Source organism: Lichenostomus cassidix, chromosome 1Aa (genome assembly GCF_008360975.1).
Source record: "Lichenostomus cassidix isolate B80296 chromosome 1Aa, HeHo_3.0, whole genome shotgun sequence".
In the NCBI taxonomy this organism is placed as follows: Eukaryota; Metazoa; Chordata; class Aves; order Passeriformes; family Meliphagidae; genus Lichenostomus; species Lichenostomus cassidix.
In genome coordinates, this window is record NC_139480.1 from 12,272,328 (window position 1) to 12,293,332 (window position 21,005).

The following is a 21,005-nucleotide window of genomic DNA, read 5'->3' on the forward strand; positions in this document are numbered from 1 at the left end:
TCTCTCTCTAACTTCAAAATGCACCTGTTACCAAATGCAGATAAGCAGAATAGGAATTTAACAAACTATAAATACATTGACTTGTGATTATGGAAAATACGTTTACTCAGAGCAGCATATAAAATTTACTTTTCTGATGTGTCATAATCATGGATAAGAATACTAACTATTATCGATTGCCCACATATTTCCAAGGATTGGTCCTGTTTGTCTCCATCGAATCCTGGTGTCACTTGTTAGTGCAGCATTGGGAAGGGGAATAGTTATTCGGTTCCACCTGAAATACATACAACACAGACTCTAGCATTTTACACGGATAGTTATTTTAAGCAACTGTATTTTTTGCAGATATGTTTACATATTCTGGAAGCTTTGTGAGAAGCCTTAATTTTAAAATCTGCTCAAATTCAGCATAAATTTACAGCAGCTTTAGAAAATGCAAATGAAAAAGAACACAGCCCGTATTTTCATACAATATATGAATATTAGTTATTGTCTTATAAAACCCAGCCATTTTTCCCCCAGTAGGAATGCATGAAGTTGGCAAAGACCATAGCCCCCTTTGCTGCAGCAACTTATGCATCACAATGAGTCTCTCTTAAACTGAACCTTTCAGCAAGACTGAACTCTGTGGAAACCCTCGGGGGTGAGAAGAGTGGTGCAGAGGATTTGGCTTGCTGCAGTCTGGGCTATCATTCTCCATCATCCACAGAGGCTACACTTCCTGCACACTCCAGGAGTAATGGTTCCTATGAAAATTGTATGGGACTAGGGGCTGTGTGTCATCAGATCATAGCAGTGCTTCAACTGCATTTTCTTTTTGTAAGTCTTATGGAAGTTGAGATACACAGGGATTTTGTGCTATGTAGCAAGATGCCACAGTTCATTTTTCAGTGAGAACAGTAGAGAAGAGGCTTAACACCGAGAAGGTTGATACAAGAAAGTGACACTAATAACCATCTCCATCTGCAGAAGTACAGAGGATGTGCCTCACTGCAACCCAGTACTGGATTCCATGGGAGTAAATGTGTCTGAGCATGTAAGCTTTGAGTGGTGTTTTTTCTGACTAACAAGAAAACTTTTGTGGCTTTGACAGGGTGAAACTTTTCTTCTTATTACCAACATGCTGTCCACAAGTGGTTTTTTTGTAATTTGTCTTTAGCATCAAAAAATCATTATTACACCACAGAAGCAGCCCCATACATTTCAAGTTTCATTACACATTTCATTCCCTGGGTAGCCAGGGAGCCCAGAACACTCCTTCCTTGCTGTCCCCAGCTAGTCAAAAACGAATGATGGCACAGAGCTGTGCACTTTGCTGCTTTCTTCTGCCACCTACAATTCACTTCCCCAATGCTGCATGGGAGCTTTGCAGAGAGCACTCTCACCCGCTGTAGTTTTCAGAGGCGTAGATGGTGCTGTGGGGCAGGTGAGGTCCAGCACAGATCTCAGGCAAACACTCCATGTGCAGCAGGGACCACGAGCGACCATGGTTGGTTGAAAACTCCAAGCTGACACTGGGAACACGTTGAAGGAAAGAAAGGAGAAAGACAACATGAGGGTACCTGGCATAGATATCAGAGCAGAGAACTGAGAAACCACCTAATCTGCTATTTCTAATAACTGATGAGGAAACAGGAAATAATTTTAAGCATACTTCAAATGCAAAAAATCCTGCAAATGCAAACATGAGACTAAGTTTCATGAGTGTTTAAAACCCCAAGGCTTTATAGACTGAGAATTGCCTCAACGGAGTTCTTGTAAAAACCATCTAGCCACTCTTTTTATGCTGCTGCTGTTAAATGAACTGCATTACTTTTGTATTTCATATTGAAATAGTTTCAGTTATGAGGAGAAAACTTGTATTAATCAGAGCTAGACAGCACCACATGAGCACAGGACACCTATAACTGCCAGATGCTAAGTATTACATCTGCAGAAGGTGGTAAAAGACCACTAGCTGTTCATGCACTAGCTGGCTCTTTCCAAGGTTAAAAATCCCCAAAATTGTTTACAACCTATAACAAAATCCTTAAATGCCTTACACTCTGAAGACCTTGAAAAAGTAATATACAAAGTGCTTGATTTACTACATATTTAGTATTGTGCTGAATTACTCTTGTAATTGCCTCCATATAATTAGCTTGTAATATTCTGTTTTAAGTAATGTCAGTGGAACATTATAAAAGTCATAACTCTTCTCCTCAATATTAAATAGTTGGATTCTGAATTTTTCCTTTTATGACAATTTGGTGACAATATTACTTTATTTAAATGTACTATCACTGTGATATTGTGTCTATTAAAACAGTTTATGGAGGTTTTGACTAATTTATTTCAGGCTTGGCTGTAGAGATACCTTAGAGAGTCATATTTACTGCATATATTCAGTATGAGTCTCACATTTGCAGAAATGAAAGCATTATGAATAATGCTGCAGACCAGGAGATACGAAATGCTGCAGTATTTGGGAAATACAAATAGGGAAAATGGTGACCTAATGCTTCTTTAGTTATGAAGAAGCTCACTTCTTCAGAAGTAGTTTAATGAAGGAGGAATAATCTTTCAAAATGTATACTAATCTCCATCAGAAAACAGATTGAGACAGGACTTTATATAACATGTTTACTGGCCAGGAGTGTTTACAGGCAAAGTTTTCACTATTCATGCAAGAAAATGTTGCTGCCTTCTCTTCCTATCAAATATAAGTGCAGTGCCTTGATTTTTGTTTCTCCTTGAATTCTGCTACCCTGCATGGATGCAAGAACTGTCAGTGTTAATGCAGCTCTTTCCAGCTGGAAGTAGATGCCATGGGACACAAATAAAAGCACTTATAGTCCCTTACTTTAAACTCTCAACTATGCAAAATATAAAGTAACTTAATCCTCAAAAAATACCAAGATAAACTTTCTCATATGTATATAATGAAAGAGGGACAGTGGGCAGTTTGGTTTTGGGTTCCCTGTTTGAGGAAGGATATTAAGAATTTTGAGAGTGGAGTAAAGGATGAGCAAGATGTCTGTGGCTTTGAGCACCAGGCTAGGATGGGCTGAGGAGCTGTCTTGCTCAGCCTGGTGAGGAGGGGTGAGCTAGAGCACCCTGTGATGGTGCAGAGGGCACTCAAGGAAATCAGAGTCAAACTCTCCTCAGTACTGTCACAGGCACACTACAAAGGACAATAATCATAAAGACATGGCTTCAAAGTTTTGCACTGTGCATTAGGAAACACTTTTTTGCTTTATCAGGTCACTCAGAGAGGTAGCACAGTATCCATTCATGAAGATTTTTCAAGTCATGGATAGGCAGGGCCATGTCTGACCTACACCAGTAACAATCCCTCCTGCAGCAGCAGGTTTCAGCAGACAACCTGTGAAGGTCCTTCCGACAAACATTTCTATGATTCTACAAAACATGGAGCCTAAAATGACACCCTTCTCTCCCTTTCCCTCTCACTTAACTCCATGGAAAAATTCATGCTAAATGTCCTGAAGAAATAAAACCAGCAAAAGAGTTCTGTGATCAGCCTACAGACAGTGAACTCCTCACACTGATGGTCATTAAGATGAGGGTCATTTATCACCAGTCTTACAAGAATTAGATATGCTTGTGGCATCAGTAATCTCAGAGAGGTCAGCAGGGCAGGTTTCTGCTGCTGCCTTTAATGCTTTCCTCCTTACACAGTATTAAGAGGTAAATCTCGTATCCATTAGAAACTGAAGCAAAAGTCACTCTGAAATCATGAGCATATTTCAGAATAATGGACTAAGAAAAGCAAGTTTTGACCTGGAAAGCTATTAAATGACTCTGTATTGTATGTGAGATACATAAATCTGGGCCTGTAAAGATCAGCAGAAACATTAGCTTTTGAGCAGTTTATATTTGTCATTATTAATGGGATCCCTTCTTACTGGAAAAAGATTTCCAAATCCTCATATAGATTTTATAAACCAAAACGTACTAGAAAGTTGATAACCAAAAGAATGATCTCTCCAGTTTTACCTGTTACCAGGTTGGTAAGTTCCACAACCCAAATTGATGGAAAACTGGATCATGTGAGTCACTGAGGAAGGGAGCACCGGAAGGACATGGAAATAATCCACAGCCCAGACATTCCTGTTGTGGCCTTGGTGACTCTTTTGCTTCAGGCAAAATTTGGTTGCAGGAGTCTGCAGATCCGGACTAATGACAACAGAAACCAAAGATGGCACCTTTAAAAGAAATTAAATAAGGCTTAAATAAATTAAAAAGGTCACAAGGTACCATTTAAAATAAAAAAGAAACTCTAATTGTGCTGAACCAAATGTACTATTCTCTCTCTTTGATTAATTTTGTTAACTTTTTTAGCCACCTTTTTCCCCACATGATCCTCAATGAAATAATTTACTATTATGTGCACAGGTATTAACAGCCTGGGTACCAGTGATGCTTATCACCTCAGAGAGATTGGATTGTTTGGTGGTAAAGACAGAAGAAAACACTTTCTGTGTTCTGAAAAGGGCAAGTTTACATAATCAGTTTCAGCTGGGAAGGGAAGATGATGTTTGTCCTGGAGCCTTACAGCTCACAGAAGCTAAGGCAGGGTAGTGGCATGTCTGGATACGTGAGAATGGAGTAACAGCAGGAGTTCACAGGCATAAGTGGGGAGGATGTTATGCTGCTGAAATAAATGCAAGCACTGCTTTACAAAGCTTAGCCTTTGTCCTAAAGCGATGTAATTAGAACTTTATTATGTCAAAAGAGGATGTCAGCTTTAAAACTGCTTGTTTTAAAAAACCTCCACAATGAATTCCATGTAATTTCAGATCCTATCTCTCCCTAAGTTCCCTAATTAATATTTTACTATTTTACAATTACAATTTCCTTAGTTTTACAAAAGTTCTACCTTGTCTTTCACACAGAAGCTGGCGAGGAGGGAAGCCACACACAATGAAACAATGTGAGTGACTCAACCAAACTCAGGCCAAACCCTATTGTAAACATTTGGTTTCTAAGTGCTAAAGCTAAAGGCAAAATGCACACAGACATGTGCTTGAAATCAGCTGCATCTTTACCACCAAACTTCCCTCACACTATGTCAGCACATTGCATTTCAAGATCTAGTGCATCCATTTGGTATCAAATACAAAATTTTGCTATCTGTTTTGCTGCAGCAGAATAAGAAGACCTCAGGGCTGGGTTATTCAGGGTAGATATGGTCTAAATGTTCTCCTGCCCTAGACAGGAAGGATCCTGAAGGCAAGTTCAAGGTCTTTATTGTCCTGCCTGAGGGTGGTGGATGTGGCTGGAAGGCAGCTGCACTTTGGGCAGAGGAGATGCTGCCTGTGCACTCTGCCCACAGCTGCCTGCCACGGCTGAGTTTGTGTTCACATCCCTGCAGAGCCTCTCCCAGCCACTGATCCCACCATGAATGACCCTCTCAGGACCCTGCTCCTCAGTACCACACTGTGGCTAGGACAAGCTTGAGTGGAAATAGGAGTAATTTTTTGTGAGGAGAGGTTACCATTGGAGTTTTCAGCTGATAATTGACAATTTTTCCCATTGCTCATTTGCTGCTTCCCCAGCCCCAGCTAACACTGCTCAGTCCTGCCGGGGGCTGCAGTGACCAGCAGTAACTGCAGCGCTGTGCTGCAAAGGCACCCCATTGCTCCCAGGTCTGCACATGATTTCTGTGTTTGGAAGGTCATGTTTGAGTGTCCCTGTGGAATTCAACATGCAATATTCCTGTGATACCTTGAAAATAGAATGATCTATGCATCCCATCCGCCTGCTTCATTTATGATGATTTACCTTGTAAGCAGCATAGGTCAGGGTATCAAGAGGTATGTGTTCCCTCCTGCCTTCAATCTTGGCATAAAGTATGACATCATTTTCATGGGACTCTCCAGAATCACAAGTTCCCCCTGCACAACACAAATTTGAGTGAGAAAAGAAATTAATTGAAGCCCTTGTTATTGGAAAGTGGAATAATACATGCAGCCATAATTGTGAAAATAATTACAATCAGATGCTATTTAACTCGGGATCTGAAACAAAAGAACACCATCCCTAAGGACACAGTTTATAGGAACTGTTTGATCAGATACACCATGGCAGAGATCAAGGGGGTTGGCGATTACGAAAACCTCAAGTACCCCTTTTAATCAGCTTATCAAAACAATTTTAATAGAAAATGCTGTGCCTCAAGCAACACTTCTATCTGTGGGCTTTAAATCCTATTTACATAGAAATGCTCTGCTTTTGAATTCTCATCAGTAAACTGCTATTTACTACTCTCACTTCATGCAATCACACATGCAGGTATGTAACAATCTCTTAAAAACTTCTCAGTCTGGCAGCTGAGAACTTGTTCTAAGTGGGAAATGGGAAGGACTGCTGTGTTCCTTATTAGTTGTGCTGCTCCTTCTACTGTCTACACCATATCCTAACAGGGATGGCTGGCTGGCTGGAATCTATTGTACCACAAAAAACACGTGTGCCATGCTTGCCCAACTGGAACAGGGCAGCATTTGAAATATCTACATATGAGTAGAACCCAAAATACTCCTTAACTTTCTGTGAAAGAGTGGATGTATTGGGAAATATGAGCATTAAGTTCTGCATTACAGTTACAAGAAGAACATCTTCACCCCAGCTTTTTTAAAACAAAGTTTCTGTATTCCTGTATTCTGTATTAATTCCTTGAAACAGGAATTAATAATTAATTATTTCTCTGTACAGTATGGGTACTACAGGTATTATAAAAAACATCCCAAAATAAAAACCAAAACAGAATGAGGATGCTTCTTTGAAAAGACTGCAGTATAGAAAGGTTGTATGTTTTGGAACACTTTCTCTGCTTTTTTTTCACTACAGTCAGTTCTTGTAATGGACTAGGGAAAGCAGTCCAGAGAACTGGATAAGATGTGCATCTTTAATTTATTTTATACAGTGATGAGGAACATCCATTTGTCCTTTCAAATCTTCTCCTTGCCTGAATGTTTAAACTATTGTTTATTTAATTAAAAAATACGCACAGAATACATTTTTCAAACAATATCCCGCTACTCTCTGTGCCTGCATCTGCTGACACCTTCTCCCCTAAGTTCAGAAGGTTGACAAAATTTCTTTCCTGTTTCTCTTGCAGGTGTTGTAATGCTCGGAAGAAATGGGAAAAAGCATTCTCTTTTTCCTGTGCTTTATTCATAATTCACGTAACAGAGAGGACATATGCAACAATTTAGGACAACAACATGAGGTCTTCCCCTCATTAAATAAAGTGTGTTTTTTCTTGTTGATACAGAAGGTTGCTTGTGGAGGTCACAGGTTTATTCTCTGTTTCCTCCTTTATTATTCTATTATTCTCTTTTAAGCAAAAATCCTCACTTTTTCTAAACATGGTGTTGAGAGAATAACCTCATGGAACTTCCTTTATGAGCAAAATAAAAGTTCTGGAAAAATACTGTGTTAACAACCATTTTCACGGGGATTTTGGTCTGTTGCAACATCAAACTGTAGCAGTTGCACTGACAACAGCAGGGAGGGAAGTGACAGGACAGGCTTGCTCTTGGCTGCTTTCTGAGCCCTGGTAGATGACTGATGTTGTACTTTGCCCCAGCAAGGAAGGTCCACAGATGATGCTAACACCACATCACTGCTTTCCACCAGGGCTGCCACACGTAGAACACACCTCCTGCAAGACCATAGCACACTACAGCACACTCTGTGAATCTCACCCTGGGCCGGCACATTAGCAGAGGAAGGATTTTATGAATGGAGTAGGAGCTTTTGAAGTGAAACTATTCTATAGGTTCATCAGGGAAGGCTGCCCCTCTTCTGTGCTACTCCCATCTCATCCTCAGGAGCAACTCTCTTGGCTGATGGATTACCACTAGGGTCTACATGGATGTGACCATGGGAGGATATAACAGGTGTCTATAAAACCTCTAAAGATGGCAAAGATATGACCATTTCTTCTAATGATAGATTAAGGGGCACTGAGTGAAATTAGTATATACAAGACAAGAAGATGCTTCTCCACATGAGAATTGTTAAACTGTGGCACACTGCATAATGTAAATCTCACATGCTTCATGTCTTGTGTTACATTAGGAATTTATACTCACCCATGCTGAAATAAAATCTCAAGTTCCCATAACCTGTAGTGTCCATGTATGGAGTACATATTTTTCTTTCTCCATCTCTGAGAAATACCATAGCTGAGCCAGATTCCAGAGTTCCACATTCAGTACCAATGACGGCTCCAAAGATGTCCCACCTGCAGAGGCCAACAATGGGTGGAGAATGTGCAGCAGCACATTACTGATAAACTCATACAAAACATGGCATAGGTGCTCATTTGTACTGACACAAGTAGCTGTTTCTACTCTTATATAGGACAAAAACCGGAAGTGTTTCAAATGTGATGCCTATGCCATTACTTACATATTCTATATTAGCTTTTAAACTCAGCTGACTCAACTAAGGCAAAGTTAATGTAAATATTTAAAAGAATTTGGCAGAAATGCATCAATTTATTTAAAAAATGAGGCTTTTAATGAATGCTGTTAGCAAATATGTAGTTTTGTATTGTTCTAGAATTTTCATTATTTTTTCTAGCATTAAAATGTTTAAAATATAAATGCATTCTGCTTCATTTTGCATAATAAAAGATTTGTAGATCAATGAAACTTGAAAAGGCACATGTCCACCATATCTGCTATACAAATATTAAATATGCAGGTAATAGCTGAAAATGGTCTCTTTTCATCTTTTTGAGCATTTAGGGTAACAGTTTTTAACTAACACATGAACAGAGTATGAAAAAAGACTGCTGTGTTCCTAATATGTGATGATACGATCTTTCTCAGTTTTTCTGTACAACATTTTATCTTATTTTTATTCAGCGATAATTAAAAGAGCTGTTGCAGAATTTTCCAATTAAATATTTTACATTGAAAATACATTCTCATCATGAAAGTGTTGGTTACTTCAAAACTCGATCAAAATGTTTTGAAATATTAGAAAGTGCTGAAAAATTGTGCATTATTTTGGTCTGATATGTTACTATTATTCATGTCAAAGTCTTAATTCATAATAAATTATTTAAGAGTTAGAAGGCTGATAGAACAATGCAATTATTTAGAATCACTAAATCCTGATAATCCAATCATTTAACTATCCAACATGATTCAGGAGGAATGAGAAAACATGGAAGTTCAGAAACCTTTGTGGGAAGGCAGAGTCTTTTCCTGTCTCCTTCCACCAGAAACAATCTCTAGCAGGTATGTGCCATATGACAATTTCAAAAACTGTCATTTCAAGAATGAAACAGTCTATTTATTAGTTTAACCATTCCAATGACTTCAAAATGCATTTCTGGGATCTTCTTAAAAGCTGCCAGTTTCCCTATTGACCTAAGCTGTGACAGACTGGTGACGTGCCTGTTTGGAAATCCTGCTTTAAAACTGTCAATCATTTACACAGGAATTAGCAAGCTTAACATCACTGAAAAGCTTTATGATATAAATATCAATATTTTAATGGAAGCACAGTTTAATCTAACCCTAATTCTATTGTGCAGATTTTTAAAGGTAATGTGCAATATAATCAAAACGCAATTTTGAAAATGGGTCTCCTGGGCTGAAGGCAAGTACAGAATTAAACAGTTGTGTCTACTTTAACTTACACAAAAAAAATTCTTACAATGCTCCATTGATCTTTTGTATGCTCTATTTAGCTCAATTAAAACACTCTCTGTAGTGACCCACAAAACAACTCAGGGTCATGGATGATGCAGATCATGGATGTTTCCAGGGATCCTCTCCTTTTAGGCAGCATCAGAAATGAAAACCAGAGAATTCAATGTCTTTTTTAAAAAGGGACTTTAATAAAAATACATCAACACACTACCAGTAAGGAAAATGGAGCTGGATCCTGGGTCACGGCATGATTTAACACTTACATTTGAATAAATTTATCCCACAGATGACTCTTGGAATTCTTCTTCATAAAACAGGTGATTTATGGACCAAAACTAGACCAGCTGGGCATGGAGGTCCAAAGTAACAAATGTGCCTATTAGAGACGAAGGCAGCCTGATGTGGGGATCTGCCCACTGTTAGTGTCAGTCTTTAATTCACACAATGAAAGAGAAGCAGAATGACAGTGGAAATATGTGTGGTACTTAGAACAGTAATCCCTATCCGCATAGCCTCCCCCTTTAGGTGGTACATGCAAAAAACACCAATCAACTGCTTATTGAAAACAGCAATAAGTTCCTCTGCCCTCACCTCTGAGAGCATTTGGTGCAGAGGAAAGTGGTGGTGTGACTGCTACACCTGAGCTTCCTTTTGCTCTCCCTTATGAGGGATGCTTTTGCCTTTCCCTTGAGAGCTGGCAGACTCCAGCTGACATGACAAAGAGGTGCCTGAGAACTTCCTGCAAGCTCTGTCTCAGGTATACAGTGCTCTGTGACTGTTTAATTACAGTAAAACTGTATTTCAAATATAGTTCAAATAGCATTCAAAAATATTTCTCTAAAAAGTGATTAAGGAAACTCATATATATTTGCATTTATATATAGCTCCCAAAGCAAATTCTAGAGAAATGCTGAAAAGAGGAACAGTATTGGTGACAATTTTATATGATTAGGATGTAGTCCATAACATCACACGAGCTTGGTGTTTATTTATGGCAGCATGCAATTTAAATCTCCATTCTTATAGAACAATTGAAAGAAGGAAGTTTCTAATATAGAGTAAAATTGGGGAAGAAAAGAAAGGAAAAAGTTGTGAGGCCTTAGACTGGCAGAGTGGGGGCAGATCAGACCTGGTTGAGGGACACAGAATGACAGAATCAAAGGCATCTGCTGGCTGCACCTTCCCTCGCCCACCTGCAGCTGGACCCAGGCACTGTGTGATAGGGAAAGTGTAATATTCCTAATTCAGAAGAAACTGTACGTTTGCTAACCAGGGTTGAAATAGCCCAACTTAACACCCAGCTGAGCAGAGACAAGATCGACAGACAGGGCAGAAGTCCACAGCACTCCCCTCCTGGTGTTTTCAGCATGGAAAAAAGACTAAGACCACATCTCAAAGGTGTCCCACATGGTCACTTAGCACACAACACACACGTTCTCATTTTCTTCCCTTTGTCTGAAGCAGCACTTGCTGCCATTGGCTGATTATTTGAACTGGGACAGAGTTCACAGTGAATATTTTTTCTATAAACCCCAAATATACCACATGTCCACAGGACACAATAGCATGTATTTCGTAAAAGGTGCTCTTTACTTTCAGCACAGCATAGGCAGCATTTGAATCAGTTGCTAATGATCTGAAGTACTTTGTAGGTTAAAATCAACATTCAGTGGAGACCCATAAATTAGCAGTGTATGTTTCTCATTGCCCTGGGGTTACAGCAATTAATGATTTTTTTTTTTAATAGAAAAGAATCAATACTCTACTGCAAGTTATTTTCTTTTTGTCAGAATTTATACAGTGAGGTATATAAAATGAAACTTCTTTCTCAGGACACATTTTCTAAAGCTCACTCATGTTTTGGTAGAAGTAGTGATTTTTTTGTCCTAGATGGTCTTGTTACTTTCAAAGCCCTTGCAGCAGTCCCTGCTGGATATGGCTTTACAGGGACCCTTTAAATCACAAAGTATATATTCAAAATAGAAATATTAAATTATCATCCAGACCCTGAGCTCTTGCCCAGTAGGTATGGCTATCCTTTTGCTGTTGCTAGATGAGAATAGACTGCTGCTTCAGCTGTCCTGCCTCTACCTCCTCTTCCTCCTCCAGCACCTACAGGCTTCTGCATAAGCAGGAGCTCTCTCTTAGTAAAGTGAGGCTCACAGCAGTAATACACAGGGAATGAATTTCTCAAGGAATTAGACTTCATATGCATATGAATTTATTAACAGCACTGTGGTGTGAATTTAAAAAACAGATCAATATAATTTGTTTCTTTAAATGGCTACATAAGTCACAAACATGACTTTTTCATTAAAAACAGTGATGACAGGATGGTCCAGAAACAGACTGTTCCTCCTGGACTTCCTGGACTTGTTTCTTCCTAAAATCTGCTATCATGTGCTATTTACAGTATTGTTATTTATCCTAGTCACAATCTTCCCTGGCTACATAGCAAAGATTAAATGCAATTGTTGGTTTATCCCATTTCCTCATCCCTGTAGTGATGCTGCTGGCCCATGCAGGGCCCTGCTGAGGTCAGGAACACTCACCCTTTGGGCTGGCTCTCAAACTCTTCTGCCCACTGCTCCTGGGCATCCTCCATGGAGAGGTCCACGTCCCGGGTAGTGGCGAAATTGAACTCGCTGCCCTCTGTCCCATGGAAGTAGATGGAGTTGCCATCGGACTGGCAGCTGTGCTGTGGGCAGAAGGAGCACAGGGAAGGTGATGTTATGGTGGGTTTGTAGTGCTCTCACACCATCAGATCTCAGTGTGAGCTGTACTTTATCTAAAGACTCACTGATGCCTGAAACTAAACAAAAACTAGATGGTAATTTTTTATCTTTCTTGTCCCAGTGAATGTGTCCTAACCTCATACCTGCTTCCCTACAAACCCAATACAGACCACGGTAAAACTGTGTTTGCATTGAAAAGTCATGTACCATATCTCTGTGTGTTTATTTCTGTTCTAAAGTATCACCCTTATGTCTGGCCCGCACACAACTGTGTGTACAAATAGCTTCAGTAGTATATCAAATATTACTATGGGGATTTTGTAGGCGTAACAGTTTCGTGCTGTGAAACATGTCAGATCTCTGTGCTTGAATTTTTGCCAAAAGATGTATTTGTGTGTAAAATTGCCATGCATTGCCATACAGTAAACTTTGGGCCTCAATCATATGAGTGAAAAGGCTGTATTTGCCATATTTATTCCAAATTGCATAAAAAATAGCTTTAGAGGCAAGGAGCTCTTGGGATACAGCAATCCCAGGGGTCCTGATGCTGCTCCCAAACCCGGTGTGTCTGCTTCTCCTTCTGCATTTCAGCATTTCAGCACCATGAAATGAAGCCAAGTATCTCCCCCAACACGCCCTGACCACCTCAACTCTCCAGGAGTATTGGCCTGGAAGGAGCTGCTTGTGAGGAGCACGTTGTGGTTACAGTATGGATTTTCTTCTTTCTCCCATCCTACTTTTGCCTTCTTGTGTGTCTGATGAAATCACAGTCTGCCAAATCTGTGGGGTAGAAACAGGTACTAGAAGCTTCTGAAGGAGATCTACCTGGTCTTAATGCAAACTAAGCATGTGGCATGTTATTGAATTGTTCATATTACAAAAAATACTGATAAAAATAATTATCTCCAACACTTCTTTCATTTGTGTGTGTGTGTGTGGCATTTTGCTCTCTTGAAATTGGAATTTGAATTAAGGAATTATTAATTAGAATAATTCTGCATTCTTACAACATTTCCACATCTAAAAAAGAAAAAAAATAATGCCAAATTGCATTGACCTTTTCAGTATCGTCTATGCAGTGCCCTCTTGTCTCTGAACCCCTTCATAATGCACCAAGGGAAATATGACAATCACCTCTTCTGCACTTAAAAAGGTCATGGTAGTGTCACATAAGGGAATAATTAGATTTTTAACAAAGAGAAAGGTGGGGCAAGAAATGAAAACTGCCCAGTATATCTTTGTCTGTGGATTTTTATAGGCAAAGTACAAAATAACTCATTTTGTCATATTCCATAACACTTTATTTACCAATGCAATAAAGTGACATAATTGAAATTATTTTATTGATGATTTTCAAGTATGGTTGCCAATACCTTAGCAATTAATTTATATTGAGGAAAGTATTTTGTGAATGTATTTCTAGAGGTGCCTACACATTGTTGGAAAAGATGTGAGTACTTGAAGCCTGCTTTTTGTATAGAGACTTTCTGGTCTATACTTGAATGACAACAGCTCTATGTTTATTAACAGAGACTAAATCTCACTTAAAGATATAACACACTGTAAAAATGTAGAGACTGTTTCAACTGCTAAAATAAACAAATTGCTGTTAAAGTGTTTTTCTTCCCAAAAAAGGTCAAAGCAATAGAAAGATCCTGAAGTTTTCATAATTTATCACAGAAATTAAATAGATTTTGTCACAAGTCTCCTTTCTCCTTGCTCTGTTAATGCAGCATATACACAGTACACCACACATGCCACTGAAAAGGCAGAATAATTTACACATCAAATATATTATAACTAGCAGAAGTTAATGAGACAGTTTTATATCTTCTTTTTGAAAAACAGCAGTTGTACTATGCAGCTATTTATAACTGACTGAGAAATTGCTTTTGTTTACTGATTTTAACCTTCTCCCTCATAGGTAGCACTAACATCAGAATTTTAAGAATTTGTTCATTGTGCTTCTTGATTTTCAGAATTTTCTTCATTTGCTGAACACGAAGTATCCTTTATCTATCAATCAATCTGCCGCAAAATTTTTATTATCTACAGGCAGTCAAATAAATACACTAAAAATAAATATTCAGGCTAAAACTTAATCCAAATTTGCACACAACCCTTCATCTCAGGGAACAAATAGACAAATAGATCCTACTGGGATAGATATTAGAATTGCATACAAGCATTGTAAAATCCTTTATAAGTCTCGTATCTCAGGTGCTAGTTATATGTAAGTATGGGTTTGATAGTGGGTATGTACTTAGTAACCTTTTGCCTGATGAAAACCATCTATTAAAATAAACACAAACCAGATACAACCCCATTATCTTTTCCTATTTGTACATCCTTCTGCTGTCTAGCAGAACATTTACTGAATGGAATTTTCATTTAGGTTGTCAAGATAAATAAATGGGCAGTTTGGCAAAGGGGCGAATAAATAATTATTTATAGAGTGGTGTATGATCAACCCTTTATGAAACCTCAAAATCATAATTTACTTCATTAGTTCTATAAAGCTATGTTAATGCATTTATACACAGCTCCATAGCATCTATGAATATGTATTTTATGCATATTTTATGTGTTAATGAACCACACAACGTATGGCTCAAATCACAATCTGCTCATGTCAGCTTTGGCTCCTGTGAAACAGCTACGCAGAAGAGAAGTTCAGACTGGGGTTTAACTCCCTCTGTTATTCTCAATACCTATGAAACCTTTGATAGAAGCTCATGACCTTTAATGGCTCTAAGAAGAGTAAGAAAGATGCTCAAAGCACAGGTATGGCTTTTAAAGAAGTTCTGAGGGAGTGCCATCATTTTCTTGTATGGTTTCGCCTCAGTGACACCATTTGGGTCCCCAACAGCTGCCCATGGGAGAAGCAGATGTGGATGAGCTCCATGAGCTGAGCTGCCCAAGCGAGGGCCAGGGCTCCTCTGCTCATGATCTTGTTCTCTCCCACCTGCCACATTTACCTTGCCTGTATAACCATCACCCTCAGCTTTTTTCTTTTTTAACTTTCAAAGCAGTCATTATCTGTCACTGCTTTTATGGCCCTTTTTTTTAAACCTGATGGACTGCTGAGGGAAGAAAAACCTCAAAGAACACTCAGCCAAATTTTCCAAGAGCAAAAGAAGCTCTGCAGGATATGGTCCCTCAGCAGCATTGCCCCCAACTACCTTGTCGGTCTTATTCAGCATCCAAGAGGTTGGACTATTTTGTGGGTTTGCAATAGGGCTTGAACAGATTAAACATGGAATTGAAACCATCAGACTTGTTTTCTCTAGGGTTATACTCAAGATTTGAATTCAAGTCTTTAGAAAAAAGCCGTAAAATATAATTTACATATGTGTTACATCTTTCCCAAATTAAAGGCTTTGCACTTGCAGTGGTAGTCTACATACTTCAGTATTTAAGGACTGAATTTCACAAGTGTTTATTTAGTCATTCTAAAGAGATAAAAAATGTAAAATGGACATGTAGTGAGTTTTAAAACTATCTGGATTAAGTTCTCCCTAAAATGGAGATACTGTGGATTATGTAGATGCAGAGTTCTCTTGCATGGACTCTAGATTAAATTTGTTCTCTCTTTAATTTTTATTTACATTTAAATAATTTATAAGACAAGAGGAAATTAACTTGCTGTGTAAAATTTGTAACTAAAAGGGCCAAACAACAGCAACTTGTAGGATATTTGTCCTTGTTACCATGGAAGCATCAACTGTAGGTCCAGAACTAAAGCGCTGTTCGATTTTATATAAAGGGGATTAAAAGCATGCGGCACATTTAGTGTGTCCTTGTGCAAATTACAACACTGAAATGTTAACTAATTTGTAAGGAAAAATTAATTTAGAGAACAAATTCTTTGACAAATCTCATAAACTTCATTTAGCAGAGTTTACTCCCAGATCACCTACATAATAAAACATAAAACACAGGCACTTGAATGAAGCCACTTCACAACAGTCGCTGTTTCCCATTGTTTGCAATTGGAATGGGACTATCAGCCTGCCATAAGTAAACTGTTGTATTCCTAAATAAACAACCCCTGCCTGTTGCCAAATGGAAAGAAGCCAGGTTGTGTTCAGGGTCTGTGGTGATCCCAAGAGGAAAAAAACCCAAAAAAACAACAAATAGTTTAATTTAATCTGGCACTACCTTATTCACTGGCTGTAATTGTTAAGCTATTGCTCAGCAAGAATAGGGCAAAATGAAAATTGGCTGGATGTATTCCCAAACCTCAGCATTCTTGGATTTACTTTCAATCTAATCTTCACTCTAAATTTGCTGTGTTTCTGAAGTTTGTCTACTGGATAGTTATGGTATCACTGATTTTTCCCCCTTTTAAAGGCCCTGTGTGGCCCATCTTCACCTGCCTCCACCTTTTCCCACATGCACCATCTCGTGGCTCACTTTCCCTTGACTTCCAGTGCTTGTCACTATGTGTGCTGGTGAGACAACCCAACTTGCATGCTCCAACCCATTCTGCTCACCACACTCGGCAGATTCCCACAGGATTTCCTTCAGACACTTTCTTAACGCTCTCTTCAGCAAGCCTTATCATTGATTACACTGAAGAATGCACTGCTGACCAGGATGAGCATTCTCCTCTCCTGCAGTATTTCCTTTTATTCCCACATGTGCTCATTCCCAGTTTATCTCCAGTTTTATAAATGAATGGCAGTTTCCTGAGACACAGTCTATCTTTTTGGTTTGCGCCTGGAGAGGCAGCAAGGGGACATTCCTTGATCAGGACTCTTCAATGCTACATTGGTACCACTACCACAAAACATACATTTTCACTCTAAAATTGCTGTTGTCTATGAATATTTCTAGTTTATGAGTACAGTTCTTAGCCAAATTGTCTATAAGACCCAGCAAGTCTTATTAATTCAGGCGAGCTTTCTAGTACACATTATGAAGACATTAGTTAATGGGAGAGAGAGCAATGCATGGTTTCAAAATCAAACATTTGTCAAGAGTCTGCCATGCTCTTTATCATACCCTATTCTTACATTTTAGGTGCTTTCAGGAAAGCCTCTTGATCATCTGAGGTGCAGAATTGTTTAAATTATGACTGCTCAAAACCATGTGTCAAAAAAAGCTGGAAAGTCAGATTTGGTGAAGCAGGTACTTTCCAACTGGACCTCTTTTAAGGTTTCATGAGTTAATAATGACCAACTTTCCGAAGCATCCAAATGGCCTAAGGGCCCCAGGTGAGATCTGGGATCTTACAGCCTGCAACATGTCTGAACAATCTCCATATTTTTAAAGACTTCCATGTGAGCACCACTTAAGGAGACATCAGCTACCCTCACCGTGACCTCTTGGCTAGGAGGATCTGGAGACCTCCAGTTCACCCTGCAATGGGAAGTAGCACAAGCCTCAACCAGATCAGCCTCTGTCATGGCTGCAGAAAAGGACACAGTCCTGAAGATTTTTAGAAACTCAAAAGACAAATATTAGGAATGTAAACAGAAGCACTGAAGTTCATCCAAGCCAGCTTCTGTCCCGGTTGTTCAAGTCAAACTTGTGAATCAATAAATACCTCTTGGCTTTACAGTATGGGATTTCTTTACTGGGAGAGTGGAACAGAGGGCAACTAAATGATACAACTGTGCCATTCGGCAAAGCATCAACAGGAAACACTAGTGTGAAATTCCTCAGTGTAACAGATTTTTGGCTGAGGTCTTGCATATCATCTTCCCAAGGTTCATTCCTGCACTCCCATGAAAATGTTGTTCACCTTTATGCCTGTAAAGTATTCACAGTCATCTTTACCATCATTTAATTAGCTCTTTATCAGTGACGAACACTGATGCTCCTCTTCATATTATCTCCCCTGGGCCTAATGGCCCTGATGATTCTTTCAGACAGCTGTAGCCTCACAATTTATTTTTTGGCGACATTTCTTGCATTGGAATGAATGTGTTGGGCATTTGGGCAGTGCCAGCTTGCAAAGGGCTGACGGCAGATGGAAAGAAATCTGCCCAGTATGCCTTCACCTCCACACGAGCAGAGGGCCATCAATTTCCCCCATTAAGGAGTTGTCACGCAGCCCACCCAGCTGGAGGAGCATCTCTGATAGCCAGGCTGGCTGGCGTATGCTACTCAAATACAAAATGCACTTTAAAAAGAAACGAAAATAGCATTTGTCGGCAAATTGAAAATGCAAGGCTTTGACCGCAGCCAATTTTTTAATGACTGTAATATTTTAAGTGATTATTTTTGCCACTTCAGATTGCTCCTTAGAGAGGAGAGGCTTTTTAATTAAAATCTAGGCAATGCAAACAGATGAGATATGAGAAGCAAAGGAACAAGAAAAAAGATGAAGAAAATTAATTGAAGTAGCATTGTCAATGGAGCTATAAATTAGATATTGTGTCTTTCTGGAAATGAGTCATGCAGGTTTTAGAAATTTTAAAATTTTGAAATGATAGCAGGTACAAGGATATATTAAGTCCTGATAAAATTACACTTTGTATCCAATGTCTCAGTCAGCAACGGTACAGTAACAGAATTTAGGGACAACTTCAAATTCTAAATTCTGTGGATTTGGCTTTCAATGCTTCTGGAATGATATCCCTTCTTTAACCAAAGGAAAGAATACAATGTGATTAGAATACCTACCCATGAGAAAAACAGAGCTTTAGTCTTTCCCATGTTCTACATTTTTATATCATTTGAGGTAGGCTACAGAACAAAAACCTTGGCTGCACAAGCAGGCCAGGAGCACAGAGGGTTATAGTGCATTTTCCCTTTCCAAAACAATAGGATGAAACTTGTCCTGTGAAGTAGTAAGAAACATTTTATAAAGTGTGTTTTCACTCATGATTTCCGATTATAGACTGTTATTCAAAGGCCAGCACTCAAAACACTTTGCTTGTTTATGAGTGATTCCTACGTTTTTTTGTATGGTTCTCAGTTTTCTAGGACATTTCATGTTTGTACAAAACTGATCACTCTGGCAATGACTGGTTTCCTCCATGAGTCATTTAACTGGCATGAACTGAACTATTCCTCTGTGTTACCGGGAAATACTGATGCTTGGAGCACTCTGGCCTGAGCATCATTTGTTCTTCTGAAAGCAATAGTGTGCATTAACACCACTGTGAAATTATAGTGAGAAAGAATCAAGTTAAGTAATTTCCACTCTTTGTCACGTAATGGGTTAATTCATGTTGTTTTTATTGATGTGCATCTCACAGTGACCTGCGAAGATCAAATTCTTTCCTTCCAGGAGGCAGGAAGTACCTCCTGTGCTTTGACACCAGCTCAGAGCTAATGCTGGCTCCTTGCCACCTCTCCCAACCCTTCCAAGCCACAGGGAACTGGCATGGAGAAAGGTGTAGGTTCAGCATTGCTGCCCAACATCAATTCTCAGCTGCCCAAACCACTCACAGCACCACAGCCAACGACCTGTCAGTTCTAATGAACCCCTAGGCACTCTATCTAAGTATCATTATTTTAATTACAAGTGTGATGATTAGGGGAAAAAAAAAGAAAAAAAAAGGAAAGGCAAGAGCAATTCCATGCATGGACCATACAAAAGTCTCCTCATGGGCACTGCTCAGAATGGCTACACTCTAAAGGGAGCCAGTCAGTCGACAGGTTTTGTGCATGCTGCACTGCTTTCTTCACTCTCCTCCCCTCTCACACTCCTCCTTCCACCCACAGAGAAGCAGGAATGGCTCTCAGATGAGCTGCAGCAGGAAGTCTGCCCGTCTCTTCCCAGGAAGATGTGGTGGATAAGGGCTCCTGCAAGGCAAAGCAGCTGTCCAGAAAGCCAGGTTTGGCCCACAGACCAAATACTGCCTTGTTATATCTTATTTGAAAAACAAAGGAATCTTGTCAGAAGCATCTATATCTTTATAATTTTGACCAATATAAAGTCACAGCAATTTCAGTCTGCCATTTTCACACTGACATACGTAGAACATCACCTCTTCTCCTTCAAAAAAAAAAAAAAAATTGATCTGATTCAGAAAATGGATACCTGAACGCTTTTTTAAACAAGAATTTAAAAGCAAAAAGAAAAGGAAAAAAAATTTGTTCATTTTAGCACAAACAAACCCAAAAGAGATATATGTGGAATATCAGGATGTTTGTTTTAGAAGAAGACTATTCAAAGCCATTCCATTAATTAAGAGTATTCAAACATTTGGAAATCTACTCTGGAATGAGAGAAGGTCGAATAGCTTAATCAGCCTTTCTTTTTGCCAAACTCCCCGGCCAGTGTGCATGTCTTTGCTCAGGAACACGCAACAACACAGGTCCAGGAAGGGCTTGCAGATCTAGGATGTGCACAGCCCTGCTCTGCTCAGGGTGTGGTAAAAGGTTGCAGTGTTTTACGCAAATTTTCAGCACATTTTTCTGAGTGCGAGTGTTTAGTTCTCCCACTCTCTTCATATGCAGCTTTCTGTTCTGCTACACTGGCATGCATGCCTGGGAAATGAAAATGAGCTGGATGGTGATGACCTGTTATTTAAAGGTCTTACTGAGTCAGGGTACTGGGGTGGGAACATTTGCATGGTTTATTGGCCATGCCCACAGTAGAGAATAACATGGGTCAGTTACCATCCCTAGTCCT

The 21,005-nt window shown here is 39.2% G+C and overlaps 1 protein-coding gene across 2 annotated transcripts in view; it reads right to left on the reverse strand.

Moving 5' to 3' along the window:
* Positions 1-21,005, reverse strand: part of RELN (reelin) — a 272,354-nt gene that overhangs the window by 98,300 nt on the left and 153,049 nt on the right. For both annotated transcript variants that reach the window (XM_085040349.1, XM_085040356.1), the window contains exons 11-16: positions 12,230-12,375; positions 8,103-8,254; positions 5,788-5,900; positions 4,000-4,208; positions 1,389-1,517; positions 168-277 (exon numbers count right to left, since the gene is read on the reverse strand). In XM_085040349.1, coding sequence (XP_084896475.1) covers positions 168-277; positions 1,389-1,517; positions 4,000-4,208; positions 5,788-5,900; positions 8,103-8,254; positions 12,230-12,375 — 859 coding nt within the window. The remainder of the gene's footprint in view (positions 1-167; positions 278-1,388; positions 1,518-3,999; positions 4,209-5,787; positions 5,901-8,102; positions 8,255-12,229; positions 12,376-21,005) is intronic.